Consider the following 16,884-nt stretch of genomic DNA (forward strand, 5'->3'; position numbering starts at 1 on the left):
GATCTAACCAGCGGAAGTTGTTCTGGAAGCGTACCACTCTGACACCCCCAGAGGTGTTCTGTTTGGTTTGACCGCGCATTCGCGACTGCCTGAGCGTCTTTCCAGTACCTGGTTAACACAAGGCAGACTGGGTTACTACATACTCAATCACAAAATGTCGCGGACCACGGGCCAGCTATGGCAAAAGTGATTCGTTGATGCATTTCATTTCAGTCCCAGCATCGCTTGTGTGGCCATCCAGTAGTCTTCAGAGTTTACTGCAACCTTTCTGGTTAATTACACAGCCAGGCATTTCCCGGCATAGAAGCCACTTCTTTTGCTGAACAAGGCACGAAGTTAGGAGTGATGTGTGAAATTGCACATTGCAGACCCTTCTACACTGATAACCTAAGCTAGAAAATCACTTCAGAAAACAGCAGTGGAATTCCATTGAATCAATCACGTTGTCCTACAATGCTAAACGTTCTTTTGGTACTGCCTCTGAGACAGATTCTGACTTTCTGAGAACCAGCTAAGTTTCAGAGCAATCGCCCCGGTAATTGCTGAGTTATTGCAATGGGGGACAAGCTTGACATGGGAATGTGGGTAGGCACCCAACGGGGAATGCATATCCATATATCACGGTTGGGGTGCTACTGCAATTGCGCACGTGTAGGGGATGACTTCCAGATCTCGTGAACGGCCGGACCAATTGTGTTCAAATTTGGCGCACGATTAGGGACCAGCGAGTAGGGTGCCCGGCAGAAGTCAGTTTGAACCCAGTTTGCACGTGCGCACGCGCAAGGTGCCAGTTTAACATACATCTTGAGAACGGCTGGACCGATTGCGCTCAAATTTGGTGCACCCTTAGCGATCGGTGAGGAGAATGCCGGAAAAAAACTATGTTTGGGCCCAGTTTGCACGTACGCACGTGCAGGAGAAGCACTCCCAGGGCTCAATCTTCCACTCGCTCTTTTATCGCCCCAAAAGGCGTCTTACCGGTTCTTACAAATTGCATGACTTGGCAACGGTATCATCGACATCAATTCCAAACCCAAACTACCACGGTAAAAGTGTATTTTTTAAAAGCAGCACGTAAGGTCACAAGTACTGAATTACCCTTTTCAAAGCCACTGATGATGGACATACATTGTTCTCAATCTTATGCTGAGAACATCCTGAACAGGGTGTCACTTGACTTGGTCTTTGACAAACGAAGCACCATAAGCATGGACTATGGCGTACAAACAGAACTGATTCGCTGCCTAAATATACGTTCGAAGCATTTTAATATCAAGCAGCATCACTAAACGGCGGTGCGTGCCCCTTTTCAGCCAACCACCAATGGATACATACACAGAAAGTCGATCTAGCAAGCTATTCGAAAATCAAGCCCCTATGGTCATACGGGAAATGCCAATGCCTTCACAGCTACGATTTGACGTCCGCTACCGCGGTCCGCGCCGCCTTACGGCACAGGCCGTAAGCATACAGTACGGGCCGTATGATCTGCTCGGGCCGTCAGAGCTGTGCTACGGGCCGTAGACGACGTGCAGAGATCGATGGAGTTTTCTAAGCAGCGGGAGTCAGCTCGTACTCCTGAAAACATGGGAGACATGTCATCTGTGAGTTTTGGGAAAGGTAACACTGGTGTGATAGCACAGATGCATGATTTATTACATTTGTTGTGATACCTACTGTTAATGTGTTAACATACTCATGTTTGCTTTGTAGTATTTAACCTCACATAAAAACGTCAATTCTTTAACGCATATCTTTTGACGTGTTTCTAGAGAGGGTACTTTATAACACAATGTAGGTTAGAAACATGTATAAAGGCTATTTCATCTGATATTTCCATCGTATCTACAGTTATATCTCAGCTTACACCAACTAAACAGGCTACCAGGGTCACGCTACCCAATCTGGTAGAAAAGCTCTGTAACTCCCAGCGTGCTCACCTGAATGTTCCTCTCCTCGGGACGGTAGAAGTCGTGCACCTTCACAATGGACGGTTTCAGCTGCTCAACTTCGTTCTCCTGAATAATGCGGAACTCCAGACAGGTCTTATCTTCGGCCACTCCTTGCAGTGTGAAGATCACTTTACCTTCCTTGATCTCATAGCTGCGAACAGCTGTAAAAGATAGGCAAAAGTTTAGTCTAGGATCTAGTTGTTAGAGACCAATGTCAACCGAACACGTTATTTTTCATTTAACAGCGTGTTAGCTCTGTAACTCCCAAACAGCTGAAGTCGAGTTATGGCGTGCTATATTATATTTTAAGACTTTTTGTGAAAAACGAAACCGTTGGAAATTCCAAATGTTTCGTAATAATGCCAACCCACTGATCGTTTCGATTCAGTACAATTACATTACAATTACATGTAACATGATATACATCCCGCAAATTTTTAGATGTTTATTTTACCAAACGAAGACACCTAAAACTATAAGGAAAGCAATATAGTAGACACAAGCCAATGCAATTCAGAGACCAACAGATATGTGTGACCTATGTCGGCATGTCCTGTTCTGACATCGCTTGAGATGCATTCCGACTTTTTCGTACTCTCTCCTACAGAGTGACCATTTCTTGAACTTCTGTGTCTGTCTATTATATGTCCTATGAAAGCCCACCTGAGCCTCTGCGCAGGTCCCTCAGGGTGCTGTCCACAGCAACATAGCCAGAGGGCAGTTCCATTTCCAGAATGGCGCGGTCCACGGCGCCAGAGTTTCGGAGGAAGCTGGTGCATACTTCCAGCTCGTAGCCGGTACGACCTCGCTTCTTGGCAGCCACACCGAGAGAGAAGGCAGGGTCGGGCACCTGGGAAACCGTGAGGGCGGTGTCATGAAACAGTACATCAGCGCCATACCATCATCAACATTAACGAACGCAGGCAGTGGCACCAGCAAGGAGTGGCTCTGAGAGCAGCACAAACTCCGTACCTCTAGAGTGCTGCTGAATCGGAAGATACTCTGGTAGACCACGCAGCCAGGCGGACTGACATCAAAGTTCATGGTGCCAGGCAGCTGAAATACAAAGGCACACACGTCTTAGCAGCCGGTCAAACACATGGGGTACATTTTTAGAAGAAAATGTTTATCGACTTTGCGACCTTAGGGCAGTCAAACAATGCTTGAAAGAAGCCGAATGATCGAATTTATCTAAGCGATGCCTAGTTTCCCTTTCGTGAAGCCTCAATTTCATATCTTTTGGAATGCCAAGTTGATCCTTATTCTATATCAGACATTTTATAACGGGACTGCCTCACGAAAAATTCTGGAATGGTGGAGGGGTAAATAACCTGAGATGTACGCGCCAGTATCATGGGGGCGTCTTGTATTCCATTCAAGATATCGTGAGCGCAGACCTGACACCTTGGACTACTGCTGCAAGCTCCGTCTCCGCAGTCTGCACTTACCGTCAGGTCTGGCACCTTGGACTCCTGATACAGCAGTCTGTTGTCTCCATCCACCATCCGCTGAACAGTCTCTCCTCCAGCAGTCACAGACACACTCGTGGCCAGATCAGAGGCGAACGTGCGAGACGCGAACTCTGACAGAGCTTCCACAGCAACAATGGTGTCCTGCAAGCGCAGAAAGAGGCGGGACGTGAATGATGGCACTTTAGAAGGTAGGCCAGGATTGTAAAGCAGTGGGAGAATGCAATTTTTTCTAGGGCGCATTCTCCCGCTGCCTGAGGCATGCCGTCAGAGGTGACAAGTCAGCAGGAAAATGTCAACATTGGTAGCTTCAAGTCGGAATCCCTGCGATCCAGTAAGATCTCCATGTCCTCGCGTTTGAGGAAAAGATCCTGACATCTCAAGTCGTGATATAACCAGATAACATACTCAAAGAAAGTTATGCATTCGAAGACGTTCCATTTCACCGAGTTTCATTTGGCATTTGCAGTTGGATCATTTTACATTTGGGGAGTACTACTCGAAAGAAATAATCCACAAACACCTGAAAATGGCACCAGATGTGAATAATGCACATATCCTGAGCCTGAGCCATCACTAACCTGAGTGGATTTGAAGCCTCCGTTACTGTTCCTCTGCGTGTTGATCCAGCGAATGGCGCGCGCTGCTTCCTCCATGTTCCCCTTTCCGGAGATGTGCATCAGCGAGAGAGCCATGTAGGCAGTCATTTCGACGTCCACGGCTCGGCTTCCACCGACTACAGACGTAAAACGGCGTCAGTGTTGAGCAGCAGTCTCGAGGTCGGGTGGCGCGAAATACAAAGCCAAAGACAAGCGATGGGTGCGTCTCCCCATCGTGGAAACAAAAAAGGACGTAAGAAACTGACCGATGACTTTGCTGGACTAGACTAGCTAAGTTTACGTAGACTTTGCTGGACTAGACTAGCTAAGTTTACGTAGTTATTTGGCATGAATGTGTAGAATCGCGTGGCGCTTCCACAGTTTCACATGGTGCTGTTGTGTATGCTCGATGAGCAAGTTGGGGCTGATTCTGAACACCGTTCGTAGCATTCATCACTGCGTGTCATTATACTTTCCACATAATGAGACAAACGGCAGGACTGCTTCAGCAGCAACCAAACCGGTCTCTCTCACCATCCGTCATTTTACTGATTTGAGCTGAACTCACATAGAGAATCACGGTCGCCCTCCCAGAACAGGATGTCATCTCCCTCGCGTTTGGCCTTCGACATCAGCTTGTTCACCAGCCTCTCTCCCTTGACATCTTGGCCCATATTCAAGTATGTGTACGCCAAAAGAATCTGAAAAAAAAACAGGGGAGATATTGCGTAACGGTCCCTTTGGATTATCATGTTGGAAAGATATATCGAGTTATGAGAAAAAGAAATAAACAAAAGGAATACTTCATGTGTTTGAATCATACACATGTATGTAGTCCCTAAATTTAAGGCTTCGCTCCCCAAGCGTCGCCGAAATGCAGCCATTTTCAACAGTTCACTATTTATCTCTACGATAATGCCCACTATAAGAATCAATAAAATCATTGTGCCACTTTATTCAACTGGATCCCACATAGTGCGCTGCTCGCTGACGGCGTTGAACACTCACCTCCGAATACAGTGTCTTGTTGGGGAGCAGAAGACCATCCTCTAGGCAGGCGAAGCCGCTGGCCAGCTCATTAGTGGTTGCGATGTCCTTCAGAGCCAGCATGACGAAGGCCGTGAGGGCCGCTTCACCGCCTCGCTCGGTGCCACCCTGAGTGCGACAACTTGATGATCAACTCTGACACATTCAAAGGACCATTCTTATTACAACCTTCAAACTTAAATTACATAGACATGATGTAAGAAATTGGAAATCAATTTCTAAGCAAAACGTAATGATGAACTCAAACGTTAAGTAAGAAGAGAATGGAACTTTACCTTCAGCTCCTTGTGAATAAGCTCGCCGAACCTCGGGAAACAGCCAGTGGTGTTCTGTTTGCTCAGAATCCAGTCCTTAGCCTTGTTAATAATAGTCTCATCTAGAAATAAGGTAGAAAATAGTGTTGTTAGAAAACTAATATTGATTTTGCTGCAAATTATTACCAATGAATTTTAATACAAGTTTGCTGGTCCAACAACTGCTTTGTTACCGCACCATAACAGCTTGACGCTACCGCAAGGGTACCACCTTGATATCGATTCAGTCTTAGTAAGCATCCATTACGAAAAAAGTGCTATCCCAAATCATTGCGTGCAAGCACCGCAAAATTCACGACACTTTCTTGCACACATTTTCAAGAACTGACCGATTTCGATGTACTCGGACGCCTCGCGGAAGGCCTTGACAACAAAGGCAGTGAGCCACATGGAGCCCTGAGGGTCCTCATTTCCGTATGACGAGAACGAACCATCGTACCGCCTGAAGCGCAACTGGCGCTGGTAACCTGTAACAGAAGAGTGATGGGACTGTAAATGGGTCCGCTAAACCGGCAATGACCATCGCACCCTTGCGGGTACTCGCTAACAACAATACGGACCTGTCGGTGCGACGAATTAGATCACGTCGCTCCTGAATTTCCCGAACAGGCTATCCATTATCCGACTCACTGCACTTATTATTATTATTATTATTATTATTATTATATTATTATTATTATTATTATTATTATTATTATTATTATTATTATTATTATTATCCGACTCACATTTATTAAAGCATGGATCGTCCTAACTGATTCAAGAGTTTAATCCTTCTTCCAACACGTCATTAGGAGAGTATCCCATCCAGTGTTTTTACTTCTTAAGATTCCCTTAACGCGCTCACTCCTCCCCCATCTCCCGAGCCCGATGTCCTCACATCCTCCTTAAGATCTACCGTCCTCGCTCTTATGTCCCTTCACTTCACAGGCATAAGATCTCATCTTCCTTTCTCACCGCTCTTCATGTTGTGTTCTAGCTGTCGCTTCTGACGCTCGTTGAGCTGACCAGTTGTCTCCAGGTAGCGACGGATGTAGATATTGGGCACCAGAGTGATCATGTTGGGCTCACCGGCACCGGTAGGCGAGCTAATGAGACCTCCCTCAAGACCCTGGAGGTAGTTACAGACACAGGTTAATGCAACCGTCCGAGAAAGAGGTGTACGATGACGCAGCTTCATGGAATGCTATGGTGCGGAGGGTGATCATTTGGGTCCCTGCGTTCCTATTTCTTTGAAAGAAATGGCGATGAAGTTATTCTGATGGAGTTATTTGTCATGCAAATAAACTGCGCCGATTGACAATTCTCACGGACAGGTTCAGAAAATGCAAAAAGGTGGAAGGTAAAATCTATGTTCGTGAGGAAAAAGGACAGCGGCTGGGAAATTGAACTTAGTCAAAGTGAAAGGACCCTGGTAATCCTAGACATCCATGATGTAACACCCCACACTCCACAGCCTTGTTCACGATCTACCACAGCCCCGTTAAAGGATCATTACAACATTGTAAACAACTTAACTACCCGGCCCACCATAGCCTTGCCACCTCCCGTGTGTCGTCCTACCTGGAAGGTCGGTCCCAGAAGATCTCCGATGACGGAGAAGTAGGCGCGCTGAGAGTCGGGCACCAGACCTTCCGGCACCGGCAGGTTCACCGTCTCCGTGTGGTGGTCGTCATCTGCGTACGAAAACATAACTGAATCAGCATTATGCGGCAACAGAGAGAGTGCGGGATTATGTGGGACCTGTATATAGTAAGCGCTTATGGACTTGATTCCGTGTTTAGTGCGTAAAGTGCACGTTGACGACTTGAGGTTTATAACTGGTGCTTGGCCCTGCGACACCAGCAAGACATTTTGACCACACCACCGCATTTGCCGGATTCAGATAAGCCCAACGTGTTTCAGATATCCGGGCATTACTAACTTCTACACCATACGCTTTCACCTTTACTCTTCGTCAACAATATTTCCCAACATATTAAGCTCCCTAAAATAATACACGAGTGATTGTAAGAATAAAGAGAGTATGAGAGTACCTATAAAGAGAGTATAAAGAGAGTATAGAGTATGTGCAATCAGAATTCTTACCCTTGTCGAGACAGATGAAGCGAGAGTGGGTCACTTCTTGAGGGAATCCCTCTGGTTTGACGACAATTGGTCGGATGACGGTGTCACTGCGGTACAGAAAATGCGTCAGAAGTGAGCGTGATGACAGATAATCTTTTCATTCTTCGCTGTTAGACTAGAAATAATTTTTATTCTTATTTACCTAATTCTTATTTAATTTCAAAAGCTGCAAGAATCTTGTCCAGTAAAAGAGGCAATATGTAACCGAGTGACCCAGTGGTCAGTATCAACAGGCGACGTATTTCACGCCACATGACTAAGAACTGACAATAACGACTGACTGCCAACCGGCCCTTCCTAACGCCTATGAACTGCATCCGTTGATGGCCTGCCCGACATAGAGCCACCAGGAGCTAAAGTAGCTGTAGCCAATAGCTGACCTGCCCGGCGCGATGGTGTTGCCTTCGTCGCAGTATCCGTCCTGTGCCCTGGCCGTGACTGTGATGTTGACCTCGCCCAGACCCAGGAAGTTGACCGGGAACGACCTGACCTCAGTGCGACCGGCCGCAATGCAGAGACCCATGGCGACCTCTCCGCTAATCTCATACTGGTCAGAGGCACCAACTTCGAGGTAAACCTGGAAAGAGTGGACATGAAGTGAGCGGAACTCTTCATCTGCAGATACGAAAGTACCAAACGAACACCCGGATAATGAAGCACTGTCACAGAGATGGACCGCAAGCTGAGATGTGAAAGAATATCTTCAGGTAAGGGACAAACAGATGTGTATTGAATGTCATAACCGCTCAGAACGTACATCGCGAGACTTACGAGACTTAGAGCCACAGGTAGTAGATTATACAGTATACACATGCATCTTCCGAGGGGGTACAAAGCAACAGTCGAAGGTTAGAGACTTTCATCGCTAAGCTTATATGTGACTGTGAGAAGGGACATTAAGCTGCTTAGACCCAGCTGATTGCCCCACTTAATCAGCTTCCCAAGTGAGATCTAGCCCATCTCACATTTGGGCATCAAGCAGGAAGGCCAAATTGACGCAAGCTTACCGAGAGACTCGAGTCGAGGAAGTTGAAGACGCTGACAGACATGTTCAGGATCTCACCACGCTTCATCGAGTACGGCAGAGACACCTCCGTGAAGAACGGCTTGAAGGTGGTGATGCTGGTCTTGTTAGAGATGCCGAATCCGTCCTGCGAGTCATCCAAGGTGAAGTCAAAACTTCCCATCATCGGAAAAAAGTTATCCATAACTTGGTGCACTGTACTGGGCGCAGAGGTACCCCTCAACGTAAGCGTCTTATCAGTTAAGATCCCGAGAATGAGTAAAATACAACAAGTAAACGCGTGTTTAGTTTCGTTGTAATGAGCCCTATCTAGTACTTGGCAAACCAGGATGGCTCAGAGAAACGATCTCTATTCTGTGCTCCCTGGCCCATCACTTAGAAGTTGAGCCGGACTAACAACACTTCACGACCAAGGCTTCACGTATGCCATCCACCTGTCACTGACCTTGCTGTTGGTGCAGATGGCTGATCCGACCACCTGTCACTGACTTTGCTGTTGGTGCAGATGGCTGATCCATCCACCTGTCACTGACCTTGCTGTTGGTGCAGATGGCTGATCCATCCACCTGTCACTGACCTTGCTGTTGGTGCAGATGGCTGATCGGACCCCCTGTCACTGACCTTGCTGTTGGTGCAGATGGCTGATCCGACCCAGGAGGTGATGGTGTCGGGCATCTCGGAGGTGATAGTCTTCACACCCTCCGCACTGGCAGCGTAGACACGGGGGAGGGCTACTCATACCGCGACGTTACAGGGTAGGTGAAGGACGCCCATATCAGGGCAAGGCACAAGAGAGGATCACACATGTATTGACAAGGAAGGCAGAGACTGGAGGCAAATTTGTAGGACACAAGGTGGAAACATCCACACTAGAAAAAAGAAGAGCAACACTCATACCAAAGAAGATGAGGAAAAATCATAAAAAATCAAGGTAACAATCACTCATACGGACAAAGGTGAGGAACGCTGGTTTGAGACATACTATAGATATGGGAGACATGAAACGGCATTTGAGAACACTAGAAGAAAAGGGTGATGAGCACACATCACGGGTGGAGAATTGTGCTGGACTGGGGGTGCTCGAGCTCTCCCAATTCCACGCCGGCTTGGCTTTGGAGCCGCGGCCGGGCGGCGCGGGTCAAGGTCACCGCTAGGTGGCGGCGGATTTGCTGCGCCCGAGCACCCCCAGCTGGTCACAATTCTCCACCTATGGCACACATATTACAAACAACACAAACTCAGGTGTAAAGGCCCACTGTTACTACGTTGCTGAACATGAACGCGTTTGTAGGCTGATGCCCATTCGGCATGATAAGAAACACAAATTTCACCGGAACAAAGTCAGCACTGAGACATAACAGATAGCAGCGGCTGTCCTAAAGAGGAACAGAGCCTATGGGAAGGCTAGATAACGACTCTTGGGAGACAACTCTTAGTCGCCCAGAGGTTGGCGCAGCGTTGGTCTAACATCCAGTACTCTATCTGGTAACACCTAAGCTGGTTAACTCTGTCCCTGCATAGTGCACTGATCGTACATTTATAGGGTTATGTTCCTGACGATTCTCGGACTATAATTACGTTCGTACATCCCTGCCTGCCCTCCACTATGAAACATCGTTCTTAGTGTTGTCATCGTCTTCGACAGGTCCACCACTCACTCTAGCGTCTCGATGCTGAACAGGAAGGCCTCTGGGAAGAAGTCGCGCACCTGATCTTCTTGAGGCGGCGCTCCGCCCCCAGCGGCAGATGCCACGTCGGCCGGACTAGCGGCCAAGAACGCCTGCTCTGGTGCGGGCGGAGCAGCGGCAAACGCCACAGATTGCTGCCAAACGTGTGCGCGCGCAACATCAGCGAGGACCGGAGAACACGAACGACTCAACGCCACGGCTCGGTGGACGACCACGAGGCGATGCGTCAACGAGAGGTCCGGCTAAGCCGGTCGCGCGGAGCCGACAGCCAGAATCGGAGTCCTCTCGTATGGCCACAGAAATGACGGCAAGGCCAATGAAGGCAGTGCGAATGGAGCAACAATTAGGCGCAGTTGCCATTCCGAATTATTTACAAATGTGCAACACTGCTGAATAGAGACTATATTTTTGACATTGAAGAAGAAGACTCATATAAAAGCATCCCAGGAATAACAGAGACTTGACACTTTACACATTATCAACAAACAATTGCTCTTAAGAAATTTAACAAAATTAAACACTACACAACGCCGCAACTTGGACAACAAAACAGCTCCCATTGGCCCAGAATGGAAGACGACGTGGCTGCGATTGTGGTAAGGTTCGGATGGCGTACAGGAAGCTGAACTGGACGTGAAGGTCATCATCAGACGCCGGCGAAAAGAGGACCGCCAGAGCGGACAGTGAGTAAGTGACAGCGTGCACCCACCACCTTCGGTATAGCACGAAGACGAAAAGAGACAAGCTCACGGTAGTCGGTCAATGAATGTTGAGCAAGATATTGGAATATGAAATCGCCCGTCTTGCTGTCACGGTTAGGGTTAGAGTTAAGACGGGGTTTAGTATGCAATCATCTATTTACAAAGCGGTATTTCCATACAACCTATAAACTTGTACTCGGAGAGCCGGACAGACGAGCAACACCTACTCATTGCGAATGTTTACTGAATGACCGAACATGAAAATGTGTTGGACAGTTCATCCGGCGATGCGATGATCCACTGGTGCTGCAAACAGTCAACAGACTCCATCATAAAGCTCGGTCTGAGCACGCTGAAGGTAAGGCCTTGTCAGCAATATCAACTCCACATGGTGGATTGACGTTGATGTGCGCGTAATGTGACATACAGCACCAGCAGTCAGCACTTTGTCACTTAGTCGACGGCGGAATTGATAGAAAGCAGCAGGCGCGAAACGCCGAATCGCTCGGCGAAACAGGGCAAGCACCAACCCTGCAGGTTTCTGTTCTAAAGCATCAAGGAGAAGATGGCTGTTTATTTTGATATCAACTTCTGGATGCCCTCAAGTTTCCTGTTCCAAACATCAAATCGCTATAATGAAAGGCTATAACTGGCTAGGACCAATGCAAGGTAAATGTCATAAGACTGAGTGGGCAGCAGTAGGTATACCTATATACTTTTGAGTGGTTGCAGTCACCATTTCAGTCTTTAATGCCATATTCACTTACTCGGAATCTTGAACCAAATACATAGAAACTCTTCACGCCATGTCATTCCTCCGTAACCAAACAATGAAATGTTCAGAAGACATTATAAGGGCAGACACACCATACATAAGTCAACGGTACCAAGAAAGTCTTCTGAACCGAACCTTGCCAGACATGGTGAAATGCATCACCTGAAGCAATCGTCATCTTCTTGGAGCCTTGTTCGGAACTGCACCCACTAAGGGCCCTTCTGCGCGTATTTTTATCGCCTGTGCTTGTGCTGTGATCTTCTGTTGCCCTTCCAAGTGGTTTTCGTCGGAAATTCTGTATTCAGCTATTTACCCAGAGGTTGCTCTGTCTTTGTGCAGTGAGGCTGGCGTGTCTCTACAAGCTATACTGTTACGGGATCCCTGAGGCTAGATTATCCTTAAAATTGAGGATGCTAACGTATTCGGCACACTCTCACTTCCGTTCCAATGTCACCTACAAATTTGTGATTGGATCAACAGAGGACGACCATTCTATACTTGCGCGGGATTTTTTTTTTTAGGTTACGTCCTACTGTGCAAGTCCATGTAATCACGTTGCTCGTTGAACTCTTCCACTATCCTGCTTGCCATGTCTACTTTCCTTTCAAATAAATTGGGGCAAAGTGAATCCTACACCATGTACCGGGATTCACATCACACGCATCGTCTTCAGCACGTCCAGCACTCACTCTAGTGTCTCGATGCTGAAGAGGAAGGCCTCTGGGAAGAAGTCGCGCACCTGATCCTCTTGAGGCGGCGCGGCGCCTCCTCCACCTGAGACACCACCTTCTGCGGCGAACCGTGAAGCGTCCGCAGACTCTTTGGAGAAAGCCAACGCCGGTACCGGCGAATCCAGGTCGTCGAGAAGCTCTTCTTCGCCGCCCCTAGACGCCTGGACGTGGATAGATTTTTCAGCAAAGGGCGTCAAGCCTCCTTGAGCAGTGGAGAGACGGACGATCTCTCTGAGCTCACGACAGTGGAGCAGTGCAGACAAAGTGCACCGTGTTGCAAGCAGAGGCCGGTGTGAAGGTGCCAAGCAGGTGTGCCGGGTGCGAAAGCAAACGAAAAGATATGGAAAAAGACCGAAATTGACTAAACAGCAACTGCGGAACGATGCTAGAGCAATAACGGCAATGAAAAGGCTACAGCTATATTTTGATTTTGAACGATGGCCATGCCAAAGTTGACAAAAACAAAGCATCTTCATCCTAACATGTAACTTCATGGATGGCTGTTAACAAAAAGAACTGAATCGCTTTCACGGCAGTAATTAAGCGCCTTTAAATATTCACAACTATCCGACTGACAATCTCTTCGTAGTAGCTAATCAACACGGAGTTTGGCCTATCGGACACAAACAGATCCTTGAAGGTATGTGTAGGGACTGAAACCGAAAGTAGCCGAACCGAAACATGCAGATGAGAAAGCGAAGCAGTGATGTGTGGAAGGATATCTGCTCATAGAACCAAAGAACCAAGCCATTCATAGAAGAATCGAGAGGCATAGGTAGCGAAGAAGACCCACATAAGCCGCTTTAGTAAGAGGCGAAGAAAAACTACCTAATTAAGTCAGATGAAACTTAACGAAGCTTAGTCCCTGCGTATCCTTCCTTCCACCAACTGAGTTGGAATAAAAAAATCACAAAATCAGTCGACATATTAGACATCGCAAAAACGGAAGCCTTCCCAGAGGCCCTCCGCTATAGCTTCTTGCAAAGCAAATAAAATACAGTTTATGTTAAAAATCAGTTAAAGATCGTGTTAAGTCAGCGTAAAATCTGTTTCCCCATTAAACTAGACGCTTTTAGATAGGTATACCCATGGCGTGCTGAACCCAGCGATGGGTAAATGGAAAACGTCGTTGGTATCTAAGCCCAGGCATAAATTTCAATTATTAACATAAATAAACAGTTAATGGTGAGGGGCTAAAAATAAGTCCTAAAACACAGATGGATTCTTCTGTTTTATCCGTACTCAAAGGATATAAGTAGCTTTATTGACATACAGCCGGCTAGTAGTTGACTTTTTTCAATCGAAATATGCATTCCGAATGCGCATAGAAAGGCCCGCGGTCACATGCAGCGGGTACAAAAAATCATTCGAAATGCCTTCTTACCTGTCAATTGATAGATTTGCAATTAATGCGATGAATCAATCGACCTATATTTGTATCATGCAACTTGTAAAACCAAATGGATGATTAACTTTGAATATTGGGCTGAAACAGATTCTTCCCGCAGCCAGGAAATCGCGTGCGAGAGCCTATTCAAATACCTACATTTCACTTCTGCCCATATCAATCGCATGCTAGAGGTGCGTACGATCAATGTGAGCGTGACATAATGTATTTGAATAGGCTCTTGCATGCAATTTTCTGACTGCGGAAAGAGTCTGTTTCAGCCTTTAGAGCACTGCGCAGCTGCCAGTCTAATCAACAACTTCAGCCTGAACAACAACATGAATTCAACTTTTTATTCCTGATTACTCACTCAAGAGTTTCAATGCTGAAGAGGAACGCCTCAGGAAAGAAGTCGCGGACCTGATCTTTTTCAGCTTCCACAGCAAAAACACCGTCATTATCTTCATCATAAGCCACATCGCTGTCCATTTCCACGCCGGCGACGGCCATCACAGGAGCTGGCAGTCTGGCTGCGCCACCGCGGTATTTGTGCTTCTTGCTGAAACTCTGAGCCATTGGGATCGATTGGATTTCGTTATGCATAAAATATCTGATTAGCAGGTTGAGTCAAAGGAAGGAGTAGTACGCGACTCCGCGCAGGGAAAATTTGTGTAGGATGCAAAAGTAGTTCAGTAGAACTGACAGAATTTTGAGTTGGGAATAAGCTGGCAAAGCTGCGGGCCTGTGGGTTTTGGGTGGGGCATGACATGACATAACCTCTGATGGTCGTATAACTTTTTAGTATTTTCATGCTTCGCCCCCGTTGATGCCGAATGGCGATTTTAATCTTGGGGCAAATCATAACTTATTTGATGACTGAACTTCATATAACTCTTTGATTTATACTTCCAAGCACAATGCAGCTTATGGTGAACAAAGTAGGTTAACCCGCGCCCTGCTGGGGGTCCTGGATTTCCACGCCCTGCTGGGGGGGTGTTTGAACACCCCCCCTTGTAACTCGGCTCCTGGGCCATGTAGCGATACGCAGAAGGCAGCGTTCGAAAGAGCGTAAAAAATAATGACGAAATCACTTCGGTCAATTTTTTGGTCAGGTCAAAGGTCAGGTCACCAGAGGTCATTGAAGGCAAAATTTCGCCGATTTCCAGGTCCAATGTCGAAAATTTCCAAGAAGCCAACGCATAACTCGGGAACCAATAGAGCTACAGCGCCGCGGAAAAGCGCATTCGATAGCCCTATTAACGCCCTTTCTGAGTAATTCTCTCAGATTTGACCTAACGTCAACGGTTTTGCCTGCAGGGGGCAAAAACTGCAAAAATAACCGATTTTTTTGAAAACAGTTTTTCTGCAATAACTTTTGACCCAAGCCTTGTACGAGCTTACTTTTACCGGCATCGTGTTCCTCTCGTCATGACGCATCGAATGAACTATAACTTGACCTTGAAAGGTCAACTTGAAAATTTGACCTCAGGTCAAGGTCATGACCTGACCGGAAAGGGTCATGTTGCATATCAGTCGATCCGTATCGTCGAGCTGAACACATCTAAGGCGTTTTCATCGCTCTAGCATGCCTCTATCAAAAGTTATTTGCGAAAAACTGTTAGATACCATTCGTGACCTAAGATGACCTCAGGGCATAAACAAGGGTCACGGACACCATTTTCAAGTTCAGTGTGTCTAAACCACTTGTAATTCGGTGTTTGGGAGTGTTTATAATGTCTTTCATCCAAAAGAGGCGCATTTCAATTTTCTCCCATTGACTTATAATGGGGAGGTCGCAAAATTGACCTGACCTTAGGTCATTGATATCAAAATTCTGAGATATACATTTTGTACATGTTATTGCTCTTAGCAATCGCTGAAAGTTTCAAAGCGATCGGTCACTCGGTGTAGCTATGACAGACATTGAAAGTTTTTATGAGGTGAGGTCACTTCAAGTGACCTGGTGACCTGACCTTGAATGACCTTGGTCTGAAATTTTCACAACATGTGTAGAATTGATGTATGATAAGGTGTACCAAAAACGGCGGCGCTCCGCGCCGCCGTTTTTGAGATATTCGCGAAAAACCACAGGGGGGGGGGTGTTCAAACACCCCCCCCCCAGCAGGGCGCGGGTTAAGTGGTGTGCCTAAGTACCTACGACACATTCAGCGCGCAGGGCTAAGCACATAGCCACATGAAGACCTCCACCTAGGCTAGACCTAGACAGTATAGATAGGTACCAACCCAACGCGTAGTGCGCTATATTCGACAGCGTCAGACGTATGCTTCAATCCTATTTTCAACTGGCCGCTTACCAACAGGCATGCCAAGTTCTCTAAGTCTGTCTAGGTTTGAGTTCCGTCGGGTCTCGCGAAGCATTGGCAAGTTTCGCCAATTTCTGTTAACCCGCGCCCAGCTGGGGGTCCTGGATTTCCACGCCCTGCTGGGGGGGGGGGTGTTTGAACACCCCCCCTTCTAACTCGGCTCCTGGGCCACGTAGCGATACGCGGAAGGCGGCGTTCGAAAGAGCGTCAAAAATAATGAGGAAATCACTTCGGTCAATTTTTTGGTCAGGTCAAAGGTCAGGTCACCAGAGGTCATTGAAGGCAAAATTTCGCCGATTTCCAGGTCGAATGTCGACAATTTCCAAGAACCCAACACATAACTCGGGAACCAATAGAGCTACAGCGCCGCGGAAAAGCGCATTCGATAGCCCTATTAACGCCCTTTCTGAGTAATTCTCTCAGATTTGACCTAACGTCAACGGTTTTGCCTGCAGGGGGCAAAAACTGCAAAAATAGCCGATTTTTTCGGAAACAGTTTTTCTGCAATAACTTTTGACCCAAGCCTTGTACGAGCTTACTTTTACCGGCATCGTGTTCCTCTCGTCAAGACGCATCGAATGAACTATAACTTGACCTTGAAAGGTCAACTCCAAAATTTGACCTCAGGTCAAGGTCATGACCTGACCGGAAATGGTAATGTTGCATATCAGTCGATCCGTATCGTCGAGCTGAACACATCTAAGGCGTTTTCATCGCTCTAGCATGCCTCTATCAAAAGTTATTTG

General features: G+C 47.0%; 1 protein-coding gene across 7 annotated transcripts in view; it reads right to left on the reverse strand.

The window, feature by feature from the left end:
• Positions 1–1,039: 1,039 nt before the first annotated feature.
• The window catches only part of LOC122363172 (alpha-1-macroglobulin-like), a 52,072-nt gene continuing 36,227 nt past the window's right edge, over positions 1,040–16,884 (reverse strand). For 3 of the 7 annotated variants that reach the window (XM_043332125.1, XM_043332130.1, XM_043332128.1), the window contains exons 20-35: positions 9,154–9,238; positions 8,516–8,659; positions 7,889–8,085; positions 7,470–7,555; positions 6,945–7,057; positions 6,339–6,492; positions 5,711–5,848; positions 5,343–5,443; positions 5,029–5,175; positions 4,589–4,721; positions 4,003–4,157; positions 3,401–3,565; positions 2,925–3,008; positions 2,616–2,802; positions 1,941–2,113; positions 1,040–1,578 (exon numbers count right to left, since the gene is read on the reverse strand). In XM_043332125.1, coding sequence (XP_043188060.1) covers positions 1,552–1,578; positions 1,941–2,113; positions 2,616–2,802; positions 2,925–3,008; positions 3,401–3,565; positions 4,003–4,157; positions 4,589–4,721; positions 5,029–5,175; positions 5,343–5,443; positions 5,711–5,848; positions 6,339–6,492; positions 6,945–7,057; positions 7,470–7,555; positions 7,889–8,085; positions 8,516–8,659; positions 9,154–9,238 — 2,089 coding nt within the window. In that variant the 3' untranslated portion in view covers positions 1,040–1,551. Of the gene's footprint in view, positions 1,579–1,940; positions 2,114–2,615; positions 2,803–2,924; positions 3,009–3,400; positions 3,566–4,002; positions 4,158–4,588; positions 4,722–5,028; positions 5,176–5,342; positions 5,444–5,710; positions 5,849–6,338; positions 6,493–6,944; positions 7,058–7,469; positions 7,556–7,888; positions 8,086–8,515; positions 8,660–9,153; positions 9,239–10,190; positions 10,355–12,385; positions 12,589–14,184; positions 14,382–16,884 lie in introns of all 7 variants that reach the window. The other 4 variants (XM_043332131.1, XM_043332126.1, XM_043332129.1 and 1 more) reach the window with 3 other exon arrangements.

The sequence above is a fragment of the Amphibalanus amphitrite genome, unplaced genomic scaffold, assembly GCF_019059575.1.
Source record: "Amphibalanus amphitrite isolate SeventyFive unplaced genomic scaffold, NRLGWU_Aamphi_draft 000608F_arrow, whole genome shotgun sequence".
NCBI lineage: Eukaryota > Metazoa > Arthropoda > Thecostraca > Balanomorpha > Balanidae > Amphibalanus > Amphibalanus amphitrite.